This window comes from Lepus europaeus, chromosome 7, assembly GCF_033115175.1.
Source record: "Lepus europaeus isolate LE1 chromosome 7, mLepTim1.pri, whole genome shotgun sequence".
NCBI classification, from domain to species: Eukaryota; Metazoa; Chordata; class Mammalia; order Lagomorpha; family Leporidae; genus Lepus; species Lepus europaeus.
Window position 1 is genome coordinate 58,686,160 of NC_084833.1, and position 23,841 is coordinate 58,710,000.

Here is a 23,841-nt window from a genome sequence, read left to right on the forward strand (position 1 = left end):
TTAAAAACATGCTAAAATACGTGGTCCTCATTGAGCTATTTGTTATAATTCAATAAAATCATTTAGAACTTCAGAAATTAGAGGTGAAACTAGCTAAAGAAGAAAAATATATCATCTCACGGAATTCCTATAGAACACCTCATAGTGATGTTGGACAATCCAAAGCTATGATAAACACTTTTTGGAAGGATTTCACAGGGAATCCATCCATCCTAGGAAACTGAAGACACCATGCAGAATGGAGCTATGGAACTCCACTGCCGGACATGACTTCATCTTGGTGGGGATTCTGAATGACTGTGCATTTCCTGAACTGCTCTGTGTCACAATCACAGTCCTGTACATGTTGGCCTTGATCAGCAACAGCCTGCTGCTCCTGGTCATCACCATGGATACCCGGCTCCACGTGCCCATGTACCACCTGCTCGGGCAGCTCTCTCTCATGGACCTCCTGTTCACATCAGTTGTCACACCCAAGGCCCTCGTGGATTTTCTGCGCAGAGAATACATCATCTCCTTTGAAGGCTGTGCCCTGCAGATGTTCCTGGCCCTGACAATGGGTGGTGCAGAGGACCTCCTACTGGCCTTCATGGCCTATGATAGGTATGTGGCCATTTGTCATCCTCTGAACTACATGGTGTACATGAGACCAAGGGTCTGCTGGCTCATGGTAGCTACATCCTGGATCCTGGCATCCCTGAGTGCTCTAGGTCACACTGTCTACACCATGCACTTCCCTTTCTGCATGTCTTTGGAAATCAGGCATCTTCTCTGTGAGATCCCACCCTTGCTGAAGTTGGTCTGTGCAGATAGCTCCAGGTATGAGCTCTTGGTGTATGTGACAGGTGTGACCTTCCTCTTGCTTCCCCTTACGGCCATAGTTGCCTCCTACACCCTCATACTGTTCACAGTGCTCCACATGCCCACAAATGAAAGGAGGAAGAAAGCGCTTGTCACCTGCTCTTCCCACCTGACAGTGGTGGGGATGTTCTATGGAGCTGCCACTTTCATGTATGTTTTGCCCAGTTCTTTTCACAGCCCCAAACAGGACAACATTATCTCTGTTTTCTACACGATTGTCACTCCAGCCCTGAATCCCCTCATCTACAGCCTGCGGAACAAAGAAGTCACAGGGGCCTTGAAGCAGGTTCTGGAAAGATATGTGTTGCTGGCATACTCAACCCCCTAGGGTGTGTTTATGGCTTGCCTCTCACTATGGGTTCTTCCTCCAAAGAAAATTGTTACATATCCATTTTTTAAATGTTAACCTATATCTGTGAGGATATGAAGACTTTTAAAATTCTCTATTATCTGCTATGTACAATGATTTTAAGCTGAACATATTTGGCATGTATCACCCTGAACTTGGAAGACTGTATTATAAAAGGGACTAAAAAAAAGAATCACAATGTGTGTCATTGATGCATTCTGTGGTAGAGCATCATCCTGACACATTACTACGTAGACATGATGGAAGATTGACTTCTCAGGCCAACATAATATAGCAGTGAGAAACAGAGTTTTTTTTTTACTCAACTACACAATCCTGTTAACATTATAGGAGGTCTATTCTCTTTGAATTGACTCAATCTGCTAATAGAGAAAACGATACAGAAACATAATATTGAATTTATTGAGTAGATAACAGCTTGAGCAGTTAGTGGGGAAGAATGACAGATGTGTGACTGCATGTGTACTACATATCTGAGAAGTTCACATTAATTACTTAAATAGAGATAAATACCCTATGTTGAGATAGTGAACGAGGGTAGAGAAAAGGAGCCTTTCATTTCAACTTGGAAACTTTCACAGAGATTGATAATTTTACCATGACTAAAATTAGAATTAAATAAATGAATCAAATAAAACGCTAAGTACCAAGATTAAAGTGATAAGTACATATTCAACAGCTGTGACTTAAGCCTGTAATATATGTTGTTTGAATTTTCTTTATAGAAGTGACCTTACAGATATACTGATATATTTTGAAATATCAGAAAAATCACAACTAGTTCATAACTTTTTGATAAAATCCTTTGTACATTTGAGTCCATAGGCAAGGAAGTATAAAACATAAACTTCACTTTCTAGTCAGCCTACATTTTTTATAACATTATTTTCCAGTAATATGTGTGAAGAATTATAACAACATCTGGAGACTTACATTCATTGAGTAGAGAAACTCTTAAATACCTTGTCTTATGTAGCTATTATTATTGTTGAGATTAACACTTTGTGGAAAATCATAAATAATTTCTTGACTACAGAAATAATCTTGCATTAATTAATGCATAATGTTAAATCATAAAGAAAATCTAAAAAATTAAGCCAAGTTCATTAGAAAAACTGAGAAAACAGATTTACAAATAAGCTAAAATCACCTGTATATTTTCCTTTTTTAAATTATACAAACATGCAAACATTTAATTGAGTTTATATGTAGATGATAATAATTAAAGTCCTGGTTTTTATATTTAAATTTAAATGAATCTTGGTGCAGTCCTGTTTAGTGCTGCAGAAGGTTAAGGAACTGCTTGTGATGCTGGTATTCCATTCATTGTTCTGCTTTGAGCCCTGGCTGCTCAACTTCCAATCCAGTTCCTTGGTAACTTGCCTTGGAAAGCAGCAGAGGATGGCCCAAGTGCTTGGGTGCCTGCAACCCATACAGGAGACCTAGAGGGAGTCTCAGATTCCTGGTTTCAGCTTATCCCAGTCAGGAACTTGCTGTTACAGCATTTGGGGAGTAAAACAACTCTCTCTGTCTTTCCCTCTGCCTCTCCTTTTCTCTCTGATGGTTTTTCATCAAATAAGTAAATAATAATTTTAAAAAAAAATTTATGAATCCTTTCCCATTCACCAAAGGAAATTTTCAAACTGTGATGGAGAGGGAGGGGGCTAGAACACATGAGTATGAATCAACCCCACCTTTTATCATCTGTCCATATTTTTACATTAAGTTGAGCTCTCTGTATGCCAATTTGCCTAACTCAAAAGTGGTAATAGCTAAAGACTTGATCTCATGATATTTTTGCACAGATTGGATAAAATAATAAATGTCAAAGTGTTATTTGCCTTGTATATTGAAATAGCTAGTCTAGTCATTCCTGTTTTGATTCCTATCAAGATACTCCTAGAGATTATCAAGGGATTGAGTCTGAAATCCTTCTTGACACAGTAGGTTATAGGAATAGAAAATAAAGATTGATCTTGGGTAGAGGACAAAGGAATAAACAGGAAGGCAAGTGTACAAGTCCCTGTCCAGTTGGTGGGGAGGCAGATATATGCCACAAAGAAAGAATGCCCCTGTTTCTGGTCCTATACATGCAAGCATATGGTAAGAGATAACCTTTATGCTTTCATGTTGCAGGGGAGTAAATGCCATTGCAACCACTTTCATTGGGTGTGAAGAGTAGTGGTGGTAGTAGGGGTGGGCCTGGGAGAGTGACAACTAAGTTCACAGGTGTCATGGGGTAATGAACCCACATTATGGGAAGAAGAAAAGAAAGCATGCATGATACATAAAGGGGCTTGACCAATTAACAAGGTCAGAGCAAAAATGTCTTGGACAGATATAACAGATGGAACCTCCAGTGTTATTTCCCTATACAATACTGGTGTTTCTTCCTCTAGCCATGCTGGCATTTCTTTCTGGGAATTCCAGAAGAGATATATGTCCTGGGGGTTCTGCCAGGGAATTTCTAGTCCTTGTAATATAAACAAGTCCATGGTCCTTCTCCCAGAGCTTGGTGAGGGTGGGGAGGTCTTGACAGCACTCAGGGGAGGAGTGTGTGCAGATCCAACATGAAGAGATTTTGGGATTATCTTCAAAAAACAGGATAGAGGAAATGTTAATGAGAGGTATGTAAGAATTTTGGGAGGAAATGTGGGGGATTGGAATCATGATAGGGGACCAGGTTAGAAAGGAAATAGCAGAACTTGGATGTGAGATGGTAATATAGATTGAAAATACCAGTGGCTGAGGAGGTCTTGTAACCCACAAGAGGACCAGATTTGAAAGGGCTGATGAAGGGTAGCTTTTGGGCCTCAGTTATGATAAGGACTGTCATGGCCAGGACCCTTAGGCATTGAGGCCAGCCTTGATAAATCCCATTTAATTGTTTGAGAAATAGGCTACAGATGTAATAGAGTTTATAGCCTTTTGGTCCAGGAGACTGAGTGCTTGCCCCTTAGAACTATGAAATGCTTTAAGTGAGTTAGGAAGTCTCAGGGCAGGTGCTTGTAGAAGAGCTTTCTTTGTGGTTTGGAATGGCATCTTTGGAAGCAAGTGCCTTGCAAGGGCTCATCTGGATCACCATTGGAGGCTTCACAGAGAGATTTAGCAATAACAGAAAAGTTGGAAATCCAGATGCAAAAATATCCCACGAGTCTCAAGAAAGAGAGGAGGTCACACTCAGTATGTGGGAAAGGAAGCGAGTGTATTGCCTGTTTTGGGGCTGGAGGAATTGTACAAGTGTCCTACAACACAAAAAATCCCAAGAAAGTCACAGAAGTGGAAATTAGCTGAGCCTTATTTTGAGATACCCTATAACCTTTTTCAGCTAGAAAGTTCAAAAGACTAGTGGTATGCTGAAGACAGGTCTCTCAAGAGGTGCTACATTGTAGATCATCAACATATTGAAGAAGGGTGCTGGGTAAAGGCTAGATCTGCCTGGAGAGCTTGTTCAGAAAAGTGTTCACTGTTTCAGAAACCTTAGGGTAACACTGTCCAAGTGAGCTGTTGAGTAAGGTGAGTTTCAGGGTCGGGCCAGGTAAAGTTAAGAGTGGCTGGGAAGATGTGTCAGAAGAAATTGTGAAGAAGGCATCCTTTAGGTCCAGGCCAGAAAAGAAAGAAGTTGTAGGGTGTATGTGGTAAAGGAGAATGTAATGGTTGGGCACAACTGGGTAAGTGGAATGGATAGTAGTATGAATATGTTGGAAGTCCTGTACTAAGAAATAAGAGCCATCCAGTTTTTCTGACCAGAAGTATAGGTGTATTATGGGAGGAGTGAGTGGGAATGAGTATGTTATCTCAGAGAAGGCCATCTATAATGGGTTTTAGACCCCTATGGCCTCCTGGACTTAAAGACTATTGGAGAACAGTGATAGTTTTTGTAGGATCTTTTAGAAGATGTGAACAGGGTTATAGTGAGTGGTAATTACTGGGTGGGATATATCCCACACTACAGGATTAACCAAGAGAAGGGAGTGAGTATGGGGTGTAGAGGTGGGGAGAGGAAATGTCATGATATGAAGTATAAACGTTTGTATTTTATCCCTGGTGGAAGTGGAGATAGATGCTGCCAGGTGGTGGAGAAGGTCTCTGCCTAGAAGAAGGGTGGGGCAGTTAGGAAGGATGAGAAAGGAATGCAAAAGAGTAATATCTCCAAAGGAGCAATATTTCTATTAGACATTTCATGCCAATAACAGAGACTGAGGAAGGAAGGAGTGGACTGCAATATTGATTTAAAACAGATAAACTAGCCCCAGTGTCTACCAAGAAAGAAACTCACTTGCCAGACATTGTCCCTAATATCCTTGGTTCTCTGGACTCATTTGTGATGGGGGTTGTGGAACCCAGACCTCTTCATTCTGTTAAGTTTAACAGAGATGAGATGTCCTGTGCCGGAGGGGCTTGGGCAGAGGGCTATTCCAGAAAGAAGGGTTTCCCAAGCTGGGGCAGTCCATCTTCCAGTGAAACTCATTGTCCACTCTTGGGACATGAGGTAGAGAGAAACCTAGGGTTAGGGCAGGTCCTAGCCCATTGTCCAGTAATGCCACACTTAATACAGGCTCCAGGAGGCCTAGAACCTTGAGCTGAGGTGGACTTTGAGTTGGAGCAGCTCTTGGCCAAGGGCCCAGCAATGCCACATTGATAACAGGGCCCTAAGGGGTGACATTTGGCTTGTGATTGGGGCCTTGGTGGATTACAGAGACAAGCATCTGAAACTTTAGTCTTCTATATATTTCCTCATCTCTATTGTTAAAAACACAAAAAGCTGCATCTATGAGGTCCCTCTCGGGGTATTGTGGACCATTTCGTAATTTTTGGAGTTTGCGAGACATATCTGGAGCTGACTGGAGCATAAAGTGAGAATTTAAGAACAGATGTCCCTCTGCGAAATTGGGGCCATTGTTAGTATACTGTGACGGGGGTGGGGTGAGGGGTCGTCTTCGGGATCAGGGTCACAGAAAGGATGAAATGAGGGAGGGAATGGTGGGGTGGAAAGCTTACAATGAGCTTGTTCTTCATTGGGGAGAACTGGGTAAAGAGACTTGTGGCAAGAAGAGGGTGAAGGGGTAGCAACTGCCCGTGCTATTGCCGGTGAGGTGGAAGAGACGGAGGGGCTAGAGAGAGAGGGATGGAAGAGAAGGAGGGGCTAGAGAGAGAGGGATGGAGTGAGCAAAAAGCAGTGTTCCTGAGACACTGGCTTCTCAGGTGGAGGGAGAGAAGCGAGGGGTGGGGAGGTAAAAAAATTTAGGGGAAGGCTCCAGGCTTTCCTTCTCCATGAGAACTTGGAGTGAGGAAAATTGGCCCTGAAGGAAGAAAAAAGCCTGGGCATAAGAGACCTCTGAACATTTGCCATTTTTCTGTGTAAAACTATTATGGTCGCAGAGAATTTGGAGATCAAATGTGCCAAATACTGGCCATTTTGAGCCATTGTCTAATTCATATTGAGGCCAAATCTTAGTACATAGGTTAATTAATTTCTCTATTTTTCCCTTTAGGCCCATCTTGCGCCAGCTTTTTAAGAGGCAGGCCAAAGGGGAATCAGGTAAAATGCGAGAAATTTTGGAACCCATGCCTTAAATATAGCCTCAGGGAAGGGGTCTTTAACAGGGTGTTCCCCAGGAAAGAATTACCCCAACCTGGAACCTAAGTTCTGAGTCCTCTAATAGGAGAGGACGAGAATCCCCACACAGACCAGCATCCCAGTTCTAATACGTGGCAGATGAGCTTTTCCCTAAGCAAGGGGGACTGACTGAACACCGCAGGCCCTGTGAGGGGAGATGAACTGGCCTGACTGAACACAAAGGCCCTAAAAGGTGGGATGAACCAGTCATGAGTGTCACACTAGCGTGCTTGAGGCAACAGAGTCTCTCTTACCAACCTGATGGGTCGAGAATCAGATCCAGTGTTGGATGCAACGATGAGATCTGGCAAAGCACTCTGGCTATATATTTATTTGAGAAAATGAGAAAGTTCAAGTGGGAGTGAGAAAAATGACTAAGGCTGTTTTCAACTCGCATGGAGGTTTTTGGAGGAGTGTCTCCCGGGCCTGTCCGGGCCACTCCAAGGAAGACAGCCAAGGGAATCCTGGAAGTTGCACTTTCCTCCCCCATCAAAGAGAAGCCAGGCCAGACATTTAAGTAGAAAGGGAGGTACTCTAGGATACTCTGTCATGCTGTTGGAGTCCAGTTTTCACCTGGGTAAGTTCGAGCCTCACCAGAAAGTTTGGGGCTCTCAGTCATCCACCAGGTTATTGCCATTTCCATGCATACACAGTCTCTCTCTTGAAAGGAAAAAGAAGACAGCATGGCACAGAGAGAAGGAGAGAGTTTGGAAAGTGAGAGTTCAGAAGAAGGAGAAAGGGAACCACAGCTTTTACCCAAAAGCCAGATCCTTTGCTCCCCTAAACCCACTATATCCCATTATTCCTCCTTCTTTAGGCATGAAAAAGATCAAGGCTTGGGTTGATATAATTTTTTTCTTCTGATCATTTATTTTCTTCTGACCTTCTGCTTAATCTAGTCTCATATTATATTAACATATAAACTCCAGGAGGGCAGGAACTAGGTCTGTTTAGTTCTGAATTAATGACTCTAATTCTTGCTTGGGAACTGGTATATGGTTGGTACTTCAGAAGTATTTTCTGAACCAATTAAAAGTGTCTACCAAAGCAACTCTCAAGTTCCATCTAAATATCCATGAAGATACATTTTAAAGCCTGGGAGCAGGTGTTTGGTGGAGCAATTAAACCAATGCTTGAGACATTTGCATCCCCTACCGGAGTACCTGGGTTCCAGGGCCAACTCTGCTTTGCTTTCCAGCTTCCTGCTAATGCAACCCCTGGAAGGCAACAGGTTATGGCTCAAGTAGTTCCTGATACCCATGTGGGAGACCTGGATTAAGTTCCCAGTCCTGGCTTTCTCCAAATGCCCCTAGGCCATTGTAGGCATTGGGAGAGTGAAGTTTGACAAAACACTGTCGATGCCTCAAAACTGATATACATAGGCTTTCTTCCTTTTCTGTCTGATTTTTTTTTAATTTTTTGCTCCCACATATAAAGGAGAATATGCAGTATTTGTCTTTCTCGGTCTGGCTCACTTCACCCCCCATAATATCTTCCAGTTCCAATCATTTTGCAGCAAATGTTATATTTTTATTCCTTTTATAGCTGAAAATATTAATATATTAATATGCATATATATATCACATTTTCTGTATCCATTCACTATGGTTGTTTTGATATTGTGACTAATATGAACAATTCTGCTATATGCAAGGTAGTATAAATATATTTTTTAACCACACATTCATGTCTTTTGGGTATATAGCTGATAGTGAGGTTGTTGGATCATATGTCAATAATATTCACTCTGTTTCTGTACTTGTCTGATTGGTAGCAAACTGTTCTAATATGCACATCAGACTTCACACTACACATTGAGCAGCAATAATCTAAAATGTGCTGGACTCCTTTCTTCCTCCAATCTCTGTATAAAACAAAACTAAGTTGAAAGAACATATTGTTTTTAATTCTTATTTCCACCTCTTTCCATTCTTTCCTGTTACATCAGCTTAATTCAAGCATATCATCTCTTAACTGATCTGATCTATTGGAAGAAAATTAAAATTAGTTTTCCCAATCAATCAGTCACAATGAGTGTGCTGCTAAAAATGTAGTGAGAGTCCATTCATTTCCTGGTATCTTGAAGTTTTGCAGGGACTGATAGATTTTTTCTGACCAATAATGTGCCAGCAAAATGAGCACATATCATTTCTAGTCAGGGTAATTAAGAGCAGCTGCAAGCTCTCAAAGTTCTCATATCCCCTTTGATAGTGACTGTGGAAACTGTTGATTAGATTTTAGAATCCAAATCATGAGATGGAAGATTTTGATCTTTAAGTCAACATATGGAGAACAACTGACTTGGAAAGCCATCCGAGAATTAAACTTTGAGGAGTTAAAGCAATGAAATATCTTGGCAATCTGGTGTGTAGTGTGATTTAGTTTATCCTAACAGAATTTCATTCTCCATGTAGCCATCACAATGGATTTTAAAAACATATTCCTGGGGCCGGTGCTGTAGCTCAGTAGATTAATCTTCCACCTGTGGTGCCAGCATCCCATATGGGTGCCGGTTCTAGTCCCAGCTGCTCCTCTTGCAAAATAGCTCTCTCCTATGGCTTGGGAAAGCAGTAGAAGATGGCCCAAGTCCTTGGGAACCTAAACACATGTGAGTGTCCAGAAGAAGCTCTTGGTTCCTGGCTTCAGATCGGCGCAGCTCCGGCTGTCGCGCCCATTTGGAGAGTGAACCAGCAGACGGAAGGTCTTTCTGTCTTTTCCTCTCACTGTCTGTAACTCTACCTCTCAAATAAATAAATAAATAAATCTTTTTTAAAAAAGTAAAATAAATTAAAAACATATTCTTGATATTGCCAATATATGTTTATTATCTTTTAACATCCTGTTATTACATGTAAATGATGAACTCAAAAATATTTACATATCACATGACCTGGGGGCAGCCTCCCTCTCTACTTTTGTTTTTATCTTATATCTATTTGAAAACTAAAGAGACAGACAGACCAGCTGATAGAAATCCCCCCCATGCTGTTTCACTCACCAAATGCTCATAACAGCTGAGTCTGGGCCATGCAAGGCTGGGAGCTGACAGCTCAGCCTGAGCCTCCCATGTGGGTAGCAGGTATCACTTGAGCTATCAGCTGCTCCCTTCTAGATTGTGCAATAACAAGAAGCCAGGACTCAAACAAAGGCCTTGTGATATGTGATATGGGCTGTGGACATTCCAAGTAGTGTCTTAATTGCTATGTCAAATCTACACCCTGCCTCTCTATTTTCCTTTTATGGCCACTGTCCAATGAAAATTCTTCTTCAACTATGCTAAAGGACTTGTTCTTTCATGCTGTCTCTGTCTGAGATAACTCTTTCCCTTCCCATGCTATCTAATTTATGTTTTTTAATCATTGGTTTTTTTCTTTTTTTAATATTTATTTGTTTTATTTGAAAGTCAGAGTTACAAATAAAGAGAAGGAAAGACACACAGAGAGAGAGAGAGAGAGAGAGAGAGAGAGATCTTTCATCTGCTGGTACACTACCCAAATGGCTGCAGCAGCCAGGGCTAGGCCAGACCAAAACCAGGAGCCTGGAGCTTCATCTGGATCCCCAACGTGGGTGCAGGGGCCCAAGGCCTTGGGCTATCTTTGGCTGCTTTCCCAGGTGCACTAGCAGGGAGCTGAATTTTAAGTGGAGCAGCCGGAACTGGAACCAGTGCCCATATGATATGCTGACCTCACATGTAGTGGCTTAACCCAGTGCTTCACAATGCCAGCCCCTATTAAATTCCTTTACAATGTCATAATTAACTTCCCAGTTACTATTAAAGCAAAGTTGGTGAATTCTTAGTTCTGCCAGCCACTGTTCCTAACACAATTGTGAAAACACTATTCACACTTGATTGTGCTCTCAATTTTTTTAGGACCTACTACATTACCTGACACCTACTATATGATCTCTCAAATTAAATCTTTTCCAGATCAGAGAGTTACAAATTATTACGATGTACAAATAGCAGTATTTACAATACTGACAATAGAAATAACAGACCTCCCAAGTATGTTAAAGCAATGGGCTCAATAAAAGTGTATGTTAATTGAGAAAATTACAGAAAATATTAAAGTATTAGACATTATCAATCACAATAGTATAAATATTTTTCAAATTGTCTGTAATCATTGCTCCAAAGGCAGATTATCTTCCAGCCAGCTTCCTCAGAGCCCCCTTCACGTCCTTGTTCCTCAGGCTGTAAATGATGGGGTTCAACATTGAAGTCATAACGGAATAGAACACAGAGATGACCTTATCTTTTTGACTCATCGTCTTGGAATTAGGTCTCATGTAGGCAAATATTCCTGAGCCATAGTAGAGAACCACGGCCGTGAGGTGGGAACCACAGGTGGAGAAGACCTTGAGCCTCCCCTCCCCAGTTTGCATCTGGATCACAGTGGAGATGATATTCCAGTAGGAGACTAGGATGAGGGAGACAGGAGCTAGGAGGATAATCACACCCATAGAAAACAGGGCCATCTCAGCACTGTAGGTGTCTGCAGAAGCCAGCTGTAAGAGAGCAGGTGGTTCACAGAAGTAGTGGTTAATTACATTCTGTCCCTGGTAGGGAAGACACAATGTAAATGCACTGTCCACTGCACACACAGATGCGCCACTGATCCAGGATACTACAGCCAACTGGATACAAACCCTCTGGGTCATGATAGTGGAGTAGTGCAGGGGCTTGCAGACAGCCAGGTATCGGTCATAGGACATCACTGCCAGCAGTGCACACTCTGCACACCCTGCTAGGAGGAAGACGACTATCTGTGTTGAACACCCAACAAAGGAAATGCTTTTCTTTTTCACAAGGAAATGGATCAACATCTGGGGTACAATGCTGGTAGAGAAACAGAGGTCAGCAAAGGACAAGTTTTTAAGAAAAAAGTACATGGGTGTGTGAAGTCGAGAGTCAATTTGGATAAGGATTATTATCAGCAGATTTCCAAATACAGAAATAAGGTAAATGATCAGGAAAACACAGAACAACGCGATCTGGATCTTTGGATCTTGTGAAAGCCCCAGCAAGATAAATTCACCTACAGAAGTTTGGTTTCCTTCTCCCATTGATGCTTATTCTTGTTTACCTGTCATCAGAAAGAAAACAGACACATTCTGTCTCTGGTTTCACAAACTTCATAAACAAGTAGAATATCAGCAAGTGCCCCTTGATGAACTATTGGCTTCCATCCGCTTCCCACTAGGTAGGGTTGAGCAGCCAGGATGAGAAACAGCACTCCCATATGGGATGCCAGCATCACAAGTGGTGGCTTAACCTGCTGCACCACAAAGCCAGCCCCCAACAAAACTTCTTGCTTCCTAATAACCATCCTTTATGAATTTCAACAGCACACATGTAATGCATATTTTTATGCATATGGACCTTTACAGGGTAATAAATCATTGAACTATAGCTTTTTCTTCCAGCAATCCTAGGTCTGCATAGCCCTCATGAAGAATACATGATCTAGGATAACAAGTTGAATACTGTAGACATCACTGCTGTTTAGTTGATTCCTTCACTCTTACTGCTTTCTTGCCTGCTTCGTGAGTCCTCTGTGAAAAAAAAGCTCCCAGTGCCCAACCTCTTCCCTTAGGTTTTGCTTTCAGGGAGATACTAAGAGACAAAGGCTATATGAAGTATAGCCTTCAGTAACGTGGTCTCAGCCAAGCCTGGTGATGACAACTATCTTCCGAATGCTCATTAGAGTATCTGCCTCCCGCCCCCGTGTAGCATTTCAGTACCGAGTTCTATGCAAAGAAAGTTAAAGACAATCCAAAAGGGAGAAAGGAAATCAGTGTTGAAGAAGAGAAGCTCGTGCTTTATAAACCTGCAGAAACTCTTGGAGTATGTGGGCCCCCTGGCAATGCCTGCTCTCACGTTGGTGGACTGAGCTGAGGTGAACGCAGAACAGCAGGCACTGATGAGGGGCACTGAGGACTGAGAGAAGGATGGCAGATCTGCAGGCTGGAAACTCAAATCCCATTAGGCATCCCTGCATTTTTATTCTTAGATACCCAGATCAATTCTCTATCCTAACCCTTTGCAAACTATTTGTCTTAAAGATACAAACCTAAATTCTCCTGGGGCTTGAACAGTGGATTTTCCTAAGAGGAAGTTATTAAAAATAAAGTCCTGAGAGCTGATGTAATCAACGAATTCCCAGGAGTTCTCACCTCACAACATACCCTGAAGCCTTCTATGTTATGCTTGTAAACAAATACTGAGATGTTCAATCTCTATTTAAGAGAGAAACATTTAAATGGACACAGAGGCAAAAAATTTAATAAGTCCATTACGAATGTGTCAATTTTCCATACAATCAGATTAGACTCTTGCTCTTTTATTGTCTTTCTTAACCTCATAAATAACGTTAAATTCTCCTTTGTTTTTAAGGGAATTTAGATAATTATATTAGTATTGTTCCTATTAGTATTGGTCATGCTATCCAAATATCTTTTAAAAGTATGCATAGATAGATGAATGTTTTGTATTCATTTAATGGAACACTATTAAGCAGAAAAAAAGAATAAACTAATGATAAGTGCAATAAGATGCTTGGACCTTACACACAGTGTGCTGAACAAAAGAACTATCACAAAAAAGTTCATAACTGTGATTACATTTCTATGAAATTATGAATCAGTAGGTACTTGGGGATCAGCAAAAGACATAAGGGAATTATCTCATGCAAGAGAAATATGTCCTGATTGTGAAGTTAGTTATAGAGGTTCATATATTTGTCAAAATTAATTTAACTGTAGGTTTTAAATTTTTATTTTATTTGAAATTTATTATACTTAAAATTTATTTTCAGAAATTCAATATTTGTACCAATTTTAAGAAAAGGGAAATTCAGAAATAAGATTGTAGAAATATCAACTCATTAGAAATTCATTCAATGAATCATTTACACCAAAGAAATTAAAGCAGAAAGATTGAAGACATGAGTACAGGTTTCTATAACATGTCATTAATATGAGGAATTTTATTAACAGAAAACATTTAATTCATTGTGGAGCCTTTTAAAATATTAATTATGTGATATTAATCAACCTAAAAATATTTGTGTAATCCAAAAAATCATATGTAATTTGATCTTAAAATATCAAAAACAAAAGTCTGAATATGATCATTTTTATTTAGATGATAGGTGGATGCTATTAAAACAGCTAAAAAAACTTTATAGTAAAATAAGGAATTTGAATCATTCTCTTTGAAGGACAGATGGTTATACTGTTTTTTGGCATTCACCTTCTTATGCTACTACATGCAAAGCACTTCTATGACCTGCTCTGGACTCTGGGAGATTATCTCTAAGGAATACATCATCGGGCACCTTTGTTGGCTAGCTTCCAATTGAATGTAGGCAATGGGAAGATCAGGTAGCACACAAGATAGCAAAAGTAGAGGTGGAGGAAGAGTTTTATTTCCCTGTGTGCTCCCTGCCTGGTTCCTGTACACTGATCATGTCAGTGTACTTGTGTGGCTACACAGCTTGCAGGATATTCTTTCTCCAGACAGCATACCTCTCTTGAATATACTGCACATCCTTTCATCTCTTCTCCCTTCAGCTTGCTTGTCTCTGAGTGTCTCAGTATTCTGTGGGAGTGATCTTCATCACGTCCTCTCCTTTCAGCAGTCCTTTCATTAAAGTTTGAAGAAAAATATGTTTTATGCTGGATTGTTAGCCGGTACAATAGTATTCTAGTATGACTTAAAAATGAAATAAATATTCTAAATAATCAGTAAAACAGACCAGTTTGAAAATAAATATTTGTGCTTATATATGATTTTTATAACTAAAACAATGTGTACTCTGCATAAAAATTCTTACATGTTCATACTAAAATTTTGAAAATAGAATTTTCCAAAGAATTAGCAAGTTGTCCAATGAAGACTATCAGTGGATTTCACACCATTTTGTTTAAAGCAATGCAAAATTTGAAAGTTAATCAAGTATCAGAATAAATTACAGAGTTGAAATTTTGCCTCCTTCTAAGATGTTGAAATATGGAAAGAATATACAGTCCATCATCATCACAATAAAAACTTATAAATTATAACATTATAAGCCAGTCAGAGGGATGAGGTCATGTAAGAAACAAGTAGCCAAATAGTGCATAAAAACTGAGAACTCCAAGAAGAGACCAAACAAGAGCAACAATGGCAGGATGTAAAAGTACAACAAATGTTAAAGGGAGTTCTTCAAGTAGAATGAATATGAAACCAGACAGAAATTCTGGTCTACACAAAGAAATGAGAGCATCAGAAAATTTTAAAACGAAGGTAAAATTATAACTGACATTTTATTAGGATTAGCACTAAAACATAACTGAATACGTAGAGAAAGACAGTCAAAATATGTTTCTGTTTGTAGCCCATGAACAATAAAATTTTGACAAGAATATCACAGAAGATTATTAGAAATAATTCTAAACTATACAACACAAATGATTTAATATTATTTTATATAAATAATAAGCCAATATGAGATGTAAAATAGAATCATAAAAATTTCTCAATGCAAATGAATGCAGGAAAGGAGGAAAGAGGAATGAAGAACAGATAAAACAAAAAACAATAAGCAAAATGAACTTTTTAATCTAATCACAGCAAGTGTTTGTTACATGTGAATGATCCAAGCAAAGTAAAAGTCAAAAGTTGTCAGACTGGATGAAACACAGTACTAAACTATATATAATGACCACAAAAATCCATTTTAAATATAAAGATATGTGAAAAGTAAAATGACAGGAAGAAAACATACACCACCCAGGCATCATTATAAAGGCTATATTAATATCAAGGTTTGGAATATCTAAATGGAATTTGGAACAAAAAATATTAACAAGGATGAAAAGTGGTATTATACCAAGAGAAAAGGGGCAAATAATCGAGAAGCAATAAGAATCCTAAATGTGCATTCACCTAACAACACAGCATTATAATACATGAGCAAAAACTGATAGAACTCACAGGAGAAGCAAACAAAACTATAGTGCAAGACTTTTCCACAGAGTTTAAAATAACTGACAAAATTATAAGATAAAAAATCAGTGAAACTGTAGAAGACTGAAAAACCCTATGAATATCTTCAGTTGATTGACTTTTATAGAGCATTCCATTCAACAACAGAATATATATTATTTTCTAATACATATAAAATAGTCCCTTAAATAGACCATAATCTGGATCAAACAACAAGCCTCCAAGTTTAAAAGACTTAGAATAACACAAAGTCTAATCCTTGCTTATAATGAAATTAAACTAGAAATCAGTATTAAAGAGATAACTGGCAAATCCTCAAATATTTGGAAAGCAAACAATGTAAATCTAAATAACCCACTGTATATAAAGAGGAGCAAAAAGAAAATCAAAAGGGACATAAAAAGTGTTAAATTGAAACAAAAATATGGAATTTTGTGGGATGCCACAAAAGCAGTATTCAGAGCTAAATTTAGAGCATCAAATTTCTGTAGGACTAGAACAGAGGTAAGACCTCAAATCAGTGATCTCAGCTTGCAACTTAAAAAAAGAGAAGAATAAATTAGGGGCCGGTACTGTAGCACAATGGGAAAAGCTGCTGCCTGCAGTGCTGGTATCCCATATGGGCACTGGTTTGAATCCCAGCTGCTCCACTTTTGATCCAGCTCTCTGCTGTGGCCTAGAAAGCAGTGGAAGATGGCCCAAGTCCTTGGGTCTCTGCACCCAAGTGGGAGACATGGAAGAAGCTATTGGCTCCTGGCTTCGGATCCAGTCATCTCTGGCCATTGCGGCTATCTGGGGAGTGAACCAGTGGACGGAAGAGTGCTCTCTCTCTCTCTCTCTCTCTCTCTCTCTCTGCCTCTGCCTCTCTGTAGCTCTGCCTTTCAAATAAATAAATAAATCTTTAAAAACTTTTAAAAAGAACAAACCAAATTCAAAGTAAGCATAAGAAAAGGAATAATAAATATTACCTATAAACATCTAGCTAGAAAATTCAAAATAAAAAGCATAGAAGTCATAAATTACCAGTGTCAGGAATGAGAGGTAATATCAATTCAGAGAATATAGCTATAAAGACTAATAAGGAAATATTACAAAAAACACTATGCCAATAAATTCAGTAATTAAGCTCATATGGACACATTTTTGAAAAACCCAAACTCTACCCCTCTCCCAAGAAAATATGGGCAACTTAAATAGTCTTGTATTCATGACAGTTTATCCCAAAGGATTTGTGATGACTCTCAGGGTCACCTACAGGGCAAAATGACAACTATGACCAAGATGGGGCAGGAGTCAGGTGGAAGGGGAGGAAGTGGGTGTCAAGCTAGATCCTTACTCTTGGAAACATTATTGACTAACTTTTAGCTCTTTTCAGAATAATCCAAGAAAGACCTCTTAGGAGGTCTTTTATCATTACAATGATAAAAGTTAAAAATGACAGGTGACATAGAACAGAGTAGAAGCTGTGGAAGCAATAATTGCAATTCTCCTAAATTTCACAACCATGAATTTTTTAAAAGATTTATTTATTTATTAGAAAGAGTTACACAGAGAGAGGAGGGGCAGAGAGAGAGAGAGAGAGAGAGAGAGAGAAAGAGAAAGAGGTCTTCCATCCGCTGGCTCACTCCCCAATTGGCTGCAAAGGCCAGAGCTGTGCCGATCCTAAGCCAGGAGCCAGGAGCTTCTTCCGGGTCTCCCATGCGGGTGCAGGAGCCCAAGGACTTGGGCCAACTTCTACTGCTTTCCCAGGCCATAGCAGAGAGCTGGATCAGAAATGGAACAGCTGGGTCTCTCACTGGTGCCCATATGGGATGCTGGCGCTTCAGGCCAGGGTGTTAACCTGCTGTGCCACAGTGCCAGCCCCCACAACCATGAACTTTAAGTACTTCCGTATGCCTGTGACTTGGAGGGTGGGGCAGCAAGAGAGAAAAACAACTGCACTTGGAGAGAGCAGCAGCAAGTTTGTCCTAGGTGAGAGAAGGATTTCACTTTAGGGAAGATGGGGATACTGCATAGATAAGCAATGAAACATCAAGGGAAATTTGTTTTGATGCAGCCAGTACCAGAAGTGATTGCTTCCTCACAAGTCTGGAATGACCCACTTGTTACTTCTGTTCAATTCGTCTCCTCAAAAATCAGGCCTGGTTAAGTGGCTCATAGCACTGCAGAATGCATTTTCCTCTCCCTGCTGTTTTCTTCAATTTCAAAATAAAAAGGAGGTAGAAAAGCAATACTATGGAGCTCTGCAGGACAGGAAGAAGAGGGCAAAGGTTCTTCTCTGATAACAAAATAATCTTGAGGAAAAAGAAATTTGCTCTGTAAAATGAGATTGTATTAAAAAGAAGAAAGACTTCAGAGCTTCATCTGAGGCCACAAACAATGCCACTTTATAAATTGGGTTTCCTGAAAACTTTAAGATCTCAGAACTGAGCCTTTCATGGACTACACAGGTGCATGTATAGTCCATGCTGAAGAGCTATGAAACGAAGCCATTAAAAACTGAGTCCACTCCTCCAAGCCCAAGCTCAGGCTGAGGAATATCAAGGTCCCCGGCTGCTACTTCTTTTGTGGGTGTGAGGTAGGAAGTGACTGTTTGTTTATGAGAAACAAAAAGCCTTCCTAGAATTCTTAAGGTGCCAAGAAGTTCAAAGTTTTCGTTATCAGAATGAGAAAGTATCACAGCCCTGGAACCCAGCAAGTTTTGGCAAGCTTAAAGAAGCTTTCCTTGGAAATCACCGATGCCACAGAGCAGCTGCAGCCTGCATAAACATGAACCAAGTTGAGTCAGCTCTAGCACACGCATATACATGAACACACACATACACAGCACACACATACACACACAGCGTGCTGTAGTTGCTAAGAAATGGGTGGTAGAAGTATAATGGGGATTGAGAGAGGGGTCTGTGCAGGGAAACCTGCAGACACCCAACATATTCATCAGAACTCTGTCTTCTATTGTCCTTGTTCATTTATAAGAAATCTCTACTTTTGTATCTCACATAAAGGAACTCAATGCAGGGGAAAGGAGCTACAGATGTACGAGAGAATCTCCTGTACACCTTCTCAGGATGAGCAATGATTGGTGATATAAGAAAGGGCAATACACCATCTGACATGATAGTAAGCATTGCCCAGATCATTAGTCTGTTCATTTAGAGAGATCTTTATTAAACCAGCAAGACTGGTGCTCTATACTCTAAGCACTAAATCTCAAAGTTGTGACCATTGAGATTTATGGAATGTTGAAGTCAAACAGTTTGCTAAAAAGAACTACTCTCCATCTGCTGTTTCCAATACTGTGAAACATAACAGCTTAAATTCACAGTTGATAAAAACCCTCAAAACTCACCTGTGTGTCAGCTATGAGATCGTTGTTACTCGTTAGAGTTAACTGGTCCTAGTACAATAGTTGTGGCTCTTCTCAGTTTTTAAAAAAATTTAAGGACACTAATCACAGAATTGTAAGTTTTTCCCATTTTTCTCTGACTTTTAAAGAAAGTAATGATTCAGAATTTTAGGTCAGAAACCAGTCTGCCTAATGTGAATCACAGCCCTGCCGTGTCCTAGCCTTTTGCATTCATACAATTTTCTTAAACTTCCTACAACCTAGTTTCCTCATTTCCAAAGTGATGCTATTAATAGTTTCCACGTTGTTGGACTATTGCAATAAAAAGAATTATCTACACAAAGTCCTTAGAACAGACATTAACACATCAAAATTGTTAGCAAATGGTAGTCTATGTTATATTATTGCAATTATCATTATCATACATTGAAGGGGATTTGCTGTCTGCTAAGAAAATGTGGATATGCCCTTACTTCATGTACTCTTAACACAGTTCTGAACCTACTTGAGGTATCCAGCCCCTAAAATGCCACTTCACATTATCAGTGCCTTCCAGTGTTCACATCATTCTACACTGTACTAAGATTGGAACAGCTTGCACAATAGCATATGGTGTGAAGGTTGTATGACTTCTGAGGCTAGATTGTACATGACCTTGCAGCTTTCACCCTGGCATATTTAGAAATCTTCTGTCTTGATCTCTGAGATGTCATGAAAAAATTCCAACTGTCCTGAAGTTGTCAAGCTAAGAAGTAGCCCAGGCTAGCCTATGTTGTGAAACCTCATGGAGGGAAGAGTGATGCCCAGTTAGCTCCTTCTGTTACAACCCTTATTTCTCCACGGCTATTCATTTTGCAGCTTTTATATGGCATTAACCTTACACAGATTACAGATTAATGAACCAAATAAATAACTGGCATTAGGCTTGGTTTGTTATGCAGCAATAAATATCTGAAGCATCACTTTCCTCTCTTTTCTCCACCACCACTCCTGCCTCACCTTTTAATTCTTCTTATAGTCAATATGGTTATGAAGGAAAAAAATCCTTTAGCTTGCCTTAAATGGTCTTTAGAGGAAGCACAACATATACAAAAGTAAGCAAATAAACATATACACAAATATAACTGGATACTAGGTGTCTGGAATAAGGTCTTTAATCCCCATCTCAGCCATAAAGCACACTCTGTCCCATTCAACAATTGGCTGAACAATTTTGAAATTGTGTCTTAAATTCCTGATACCTCTGTGTTAAAAAACTAAGGACTGTGACCAACATGCCAGTGATCAAATAAGGATGCAAGGTAGACATTAGCTTGTTTCTGTGTGGCTTACTAAATTGGTGCACTAATGGGTGGTCATGAGTACTTCCCTGAAACTACTTAAAGATTTCAGAAGCAGAAAACAGTTAAGATCTGCTCTTGCATGATGCACATGTGTTTTCCCCTAATGTACTTTGATATCCTCTCTCAAAAATTTTCCTCCTTCTTTGTTGGCTCAGTTTCCTCATTTCTGGAGCAAAAGTTGTGCTTGCAGACCATGGTGATCTCTATAGGATTCTGTTATGTTCCAGGCTGGTTTCGTTCTCCCTCTGTCTAGCAGTCTGGCCTTTCCCTTAACTCCCTCATTTGGAAGATGGTATCTCAGTTATGCTAGTTGTTCTATACTTGCCCCTCCAGATACATCCTCAGCCTGTATCTTTTCTTCTCTACACTATGGGAAGCTGACTTCTTTGATCTGCATCAACCAAACAACTCAGAAAACTGGAAGGAAAGCAAAAAATAATGATGTTGTAAAACACAAACCAAAGAACTGCAAGACAGATCTGGATTGCAGGAAAATGTAGGGGTGATAGGTGAACAATATATGAGTATGGTAACATCAAACATAGAAAGAACTAGAGTAGGCAGGTCATGGCGAATTGGGTGTTAAGAATTTCACTTTGGAGATAGCAGGAAATAACCAAAGGGTTTCAAGCAAGGGAAATTTTCGAGTTATAACTGCTCCCTGAGAAACAAATGTGGAGCTGTTCTGGATGATAAGATACACAGTTTGATTATAGGAATGGGTGGTTCTACTCAAGGGTGCATGCGTCAAAATTTCTTAATTTTTTTACATAGCACATAAACTCTGAATTCAAGCCTTAAGCTAGACAAACTCAAAAAACAACTTACCTCTTCTAGATGAATGCCATTGTCCCCAGATTTTACACAAAGCCAATGCATCAATGAGAACTATGCCTTGATCATTGGTCCCACAGATTTATGAAGAGATATTATCACTGTGATTATTTCATAAAATGTTTACAAGATGGACAAAATATTTTTCAGGGTTATTTTTGATCCATATGACCAGAGTATCACACAAGATTTTCTCTTTAACAGGGTACTTAGTTCCTCTTTTGTGAGACCTCCACACATTTTTTTACCTCCCTTTGTCTTCTCTCTGGGTAAATCTTTCTTGGTCTTGGAAAAATATTTCATAGGTCTTCATGACATTTCTATCTAGGAAAACTGTATCCTAAATTTGTATTAAAATATCAATTTTCTGCTCTATTTCATGCTCTCCCTGAGGCCACTATCACAGATGTAACAGAGAAAAGAAACAGATTGGGAGAAAATACCAGAGAAAATAAGTTAATATCTCAAACTTTATTGAATCACATGCTCAGAGTAAAACTGGCCAGGATCTTCCCAATTAATGGAGATTTGCCCATAGTGACCCAGTGCTACTGAGAACTGAACTCTGACTAGGTGGGAGCAAAAATATTCCAAAACATAGCAGAAGCAGAGGCCCTTTGGAGACCAGGCTAGCAGCTGAGTCTTGTGTAGTGAGCAACTTTGTTAGTTACTACATGGTCACAGTTCAAGATTATTGAGCAAGATCTGTTTCTACTCTCAATGACACAGAAATATCATCACTGATTTTAAGTCTTCAGGTAAACAAGGGGAATGAGTTTAAGTGCTCAAAGCTAGGATGACATCATTCTTGTCCTGAAATCTCTGTTATTTTTAAAATTTTTATTATCTTTATTAATATAAAGATAACAGATTTTATAACCCTGTTATTAATGAGGCCAGCTTCAGAAATATCTCTCCTTTAAAGATTTTTTTTTAAGGAAACACACTGGGTAGGCGTTGTGACATAGCAGGTAGGGCTCCTGCCTGCGATGGTGGCATCCCTTACGGGCATCAGTTTGAGATCTGGCTGCTCTACTTTCCATCCAGCTCCCTGCTAGCGGCCTGGGAAGGCAGTAGAAGATGAGTCAAGTGCTTGGGCCCCTGCACCCTCAAGGGAAATCTAGAAGAAGCTCCTGACTCCTGGCTTCAGCCTGGCCCAGCCCCAACCATTGTGAACATTTGGGGAGTGAACCAGTAGATAGATATCTTTCTCTCTCTCCTTCTCTCTCTATAATTCTGCCTTTCAAATAAATGAATACATTTTTTTAAAAAGAAAACACATTATTTCAATGCACTCCATTAGTAAGGAACTCCTTTAGTAGGGTTCGCTACTATATAGAAAATAATGGGTGACCTTTGTTAAGTACATAATAAGGATAAAACACTATTTTAAGATATTTACATGATTATTTTATCCAATTTTTGAAGGAACCCAAGCTGCAGAAGATGAATAGGCATGAGCTGGTAGTGCCTGTGGAACTGGTATCACCACAGCCCTCATTATTCAGTCACATCTTTTAATCATCAAACAGGTTCTTTAAGTTTACAAACTGGTTGCAGAAAGAAAGGCAGATTTCTGTTTGCTAGAACAGCCTCCAATCCCTGGTCTGAGTGACCTGGAGGAAGACCCAGGAGTCTTACTGGTGAGTATCCCCTTCCCTCGGGGTCCACAGCAAAGTTAGCTTTCCCCATCCCCAAAGAGGGAGAGAAAAAAAATGTTCCTAAGAAAGTTCTGGGGCCTGATATCCTGTCTTCTCCTCTATTGTTCAAGAAAGTATCCTTGTTCCCTGTCTCTGATTGCATTCTCTGAGTCAGACTCCTCTATCTCTTGCTCCTTCTGTTCATATGAATATCAGTCTATCACTGTCTCTGCCTTACTCATTTCACTCTCTGCCTTTCTGTCTCTGTATTCTTTGTCTTACAATTGAGTAATGTCCTGCTTTAAGTACATTATTTAGGATTCTTTGCTCAAATTTAGGAACCTTGGAATAGTGACTTCATCAAAGACTCCAAGCCTGAACTATCCCTGATCACGCGAATGCGTGCATAGGACACACAAACACCCAAATGCAACTGCAATTTGGGGGCAACATGGATCATAGAAAAGGTCTCTGGATAGGCTCAGAGATGGGATCAGACTCCTGGTTCAGCCACGAATATGTAACTTGGGCTAATCCAGTTCTCAGATTTCTTAAGGGGGGTGGGCTAGACAATAACCTTAGAGTAATTTTCACCAAAGTCAGAATCTCCTAAAGACTAAACCAGAATTCATCTGTCTACCTTGCTAGAGCCTGGGCCCATTTTTTAGCTATCATTGTTACTGAAATGAGGCAAATGTTCATGTTCTCATTGTGTTCCACTGTGCCCTTTACCTACATCTCAGTCCCATAATGCAGGTGTGAGTCAGGCTCTGCACCCATGTCCTGCACATGTTCTGAGGACATGAGAAAGGGACTTCATCTGTCTTTGAAT

At 39.8% G+C, this 23,841-nt stretch overlaps 2 protein-coding genes across 2 annotated transcripts; one reads left to right on the plus strand and one right to left on the minus strand.

Annotated features, from left to right (window-relative positions):
* Positions 1 to 238: 238 nt before the first annotated feature.
* LOC133763776 (olfactory receptor 2AG2-like) lies at positions 239 to 1,189 on the plus strand. The gene has a single exon (XM_062197521.1). The coding sequence runs from the start codon at positions 239 to 241 to the stop codon at positions 1,187 to 1,189; it is 951 nt and encodes a 316-aa protein (XP_062053505.1).
* A 9,805-nt stretch (positions 1,190 to 10,994) lies between these two features.
* On the minus strand, positions 10,995 to 11,936 carry LOC133764470 (olfactory receptor 2D3-like). Its single transcript, XM_062198149.1, has one exon. It carries the CDS (start codon positions 11,916 to 11,918, stop codon positions 10,995 to 10,997), a length of 924 nt encoding a protein of 307 aa, XP_062054133.1. The 5' UTR covers positions 11,919 to 11,936.
* Positions 11,937 to 23,841: the final 11,905 nt, after the last annotated feature.

Excerpts from the sequence above, each read along its gene's own strand:
- LOC133763776 (XM_062197521.1), top strand. The coding sequence starts at position 239 with ATGGAGCTATGGAACTCCACTGCCGGACATGACTTCATCTTGGTGGGG.
- LOC133764470 (XM_062198149.1), bottom strand. The coding sequence starts at position 11,918 with ATGGGAGAAGGAAACCAAACTTCTGTAGGTGAATTTATCTTGCTGGGG.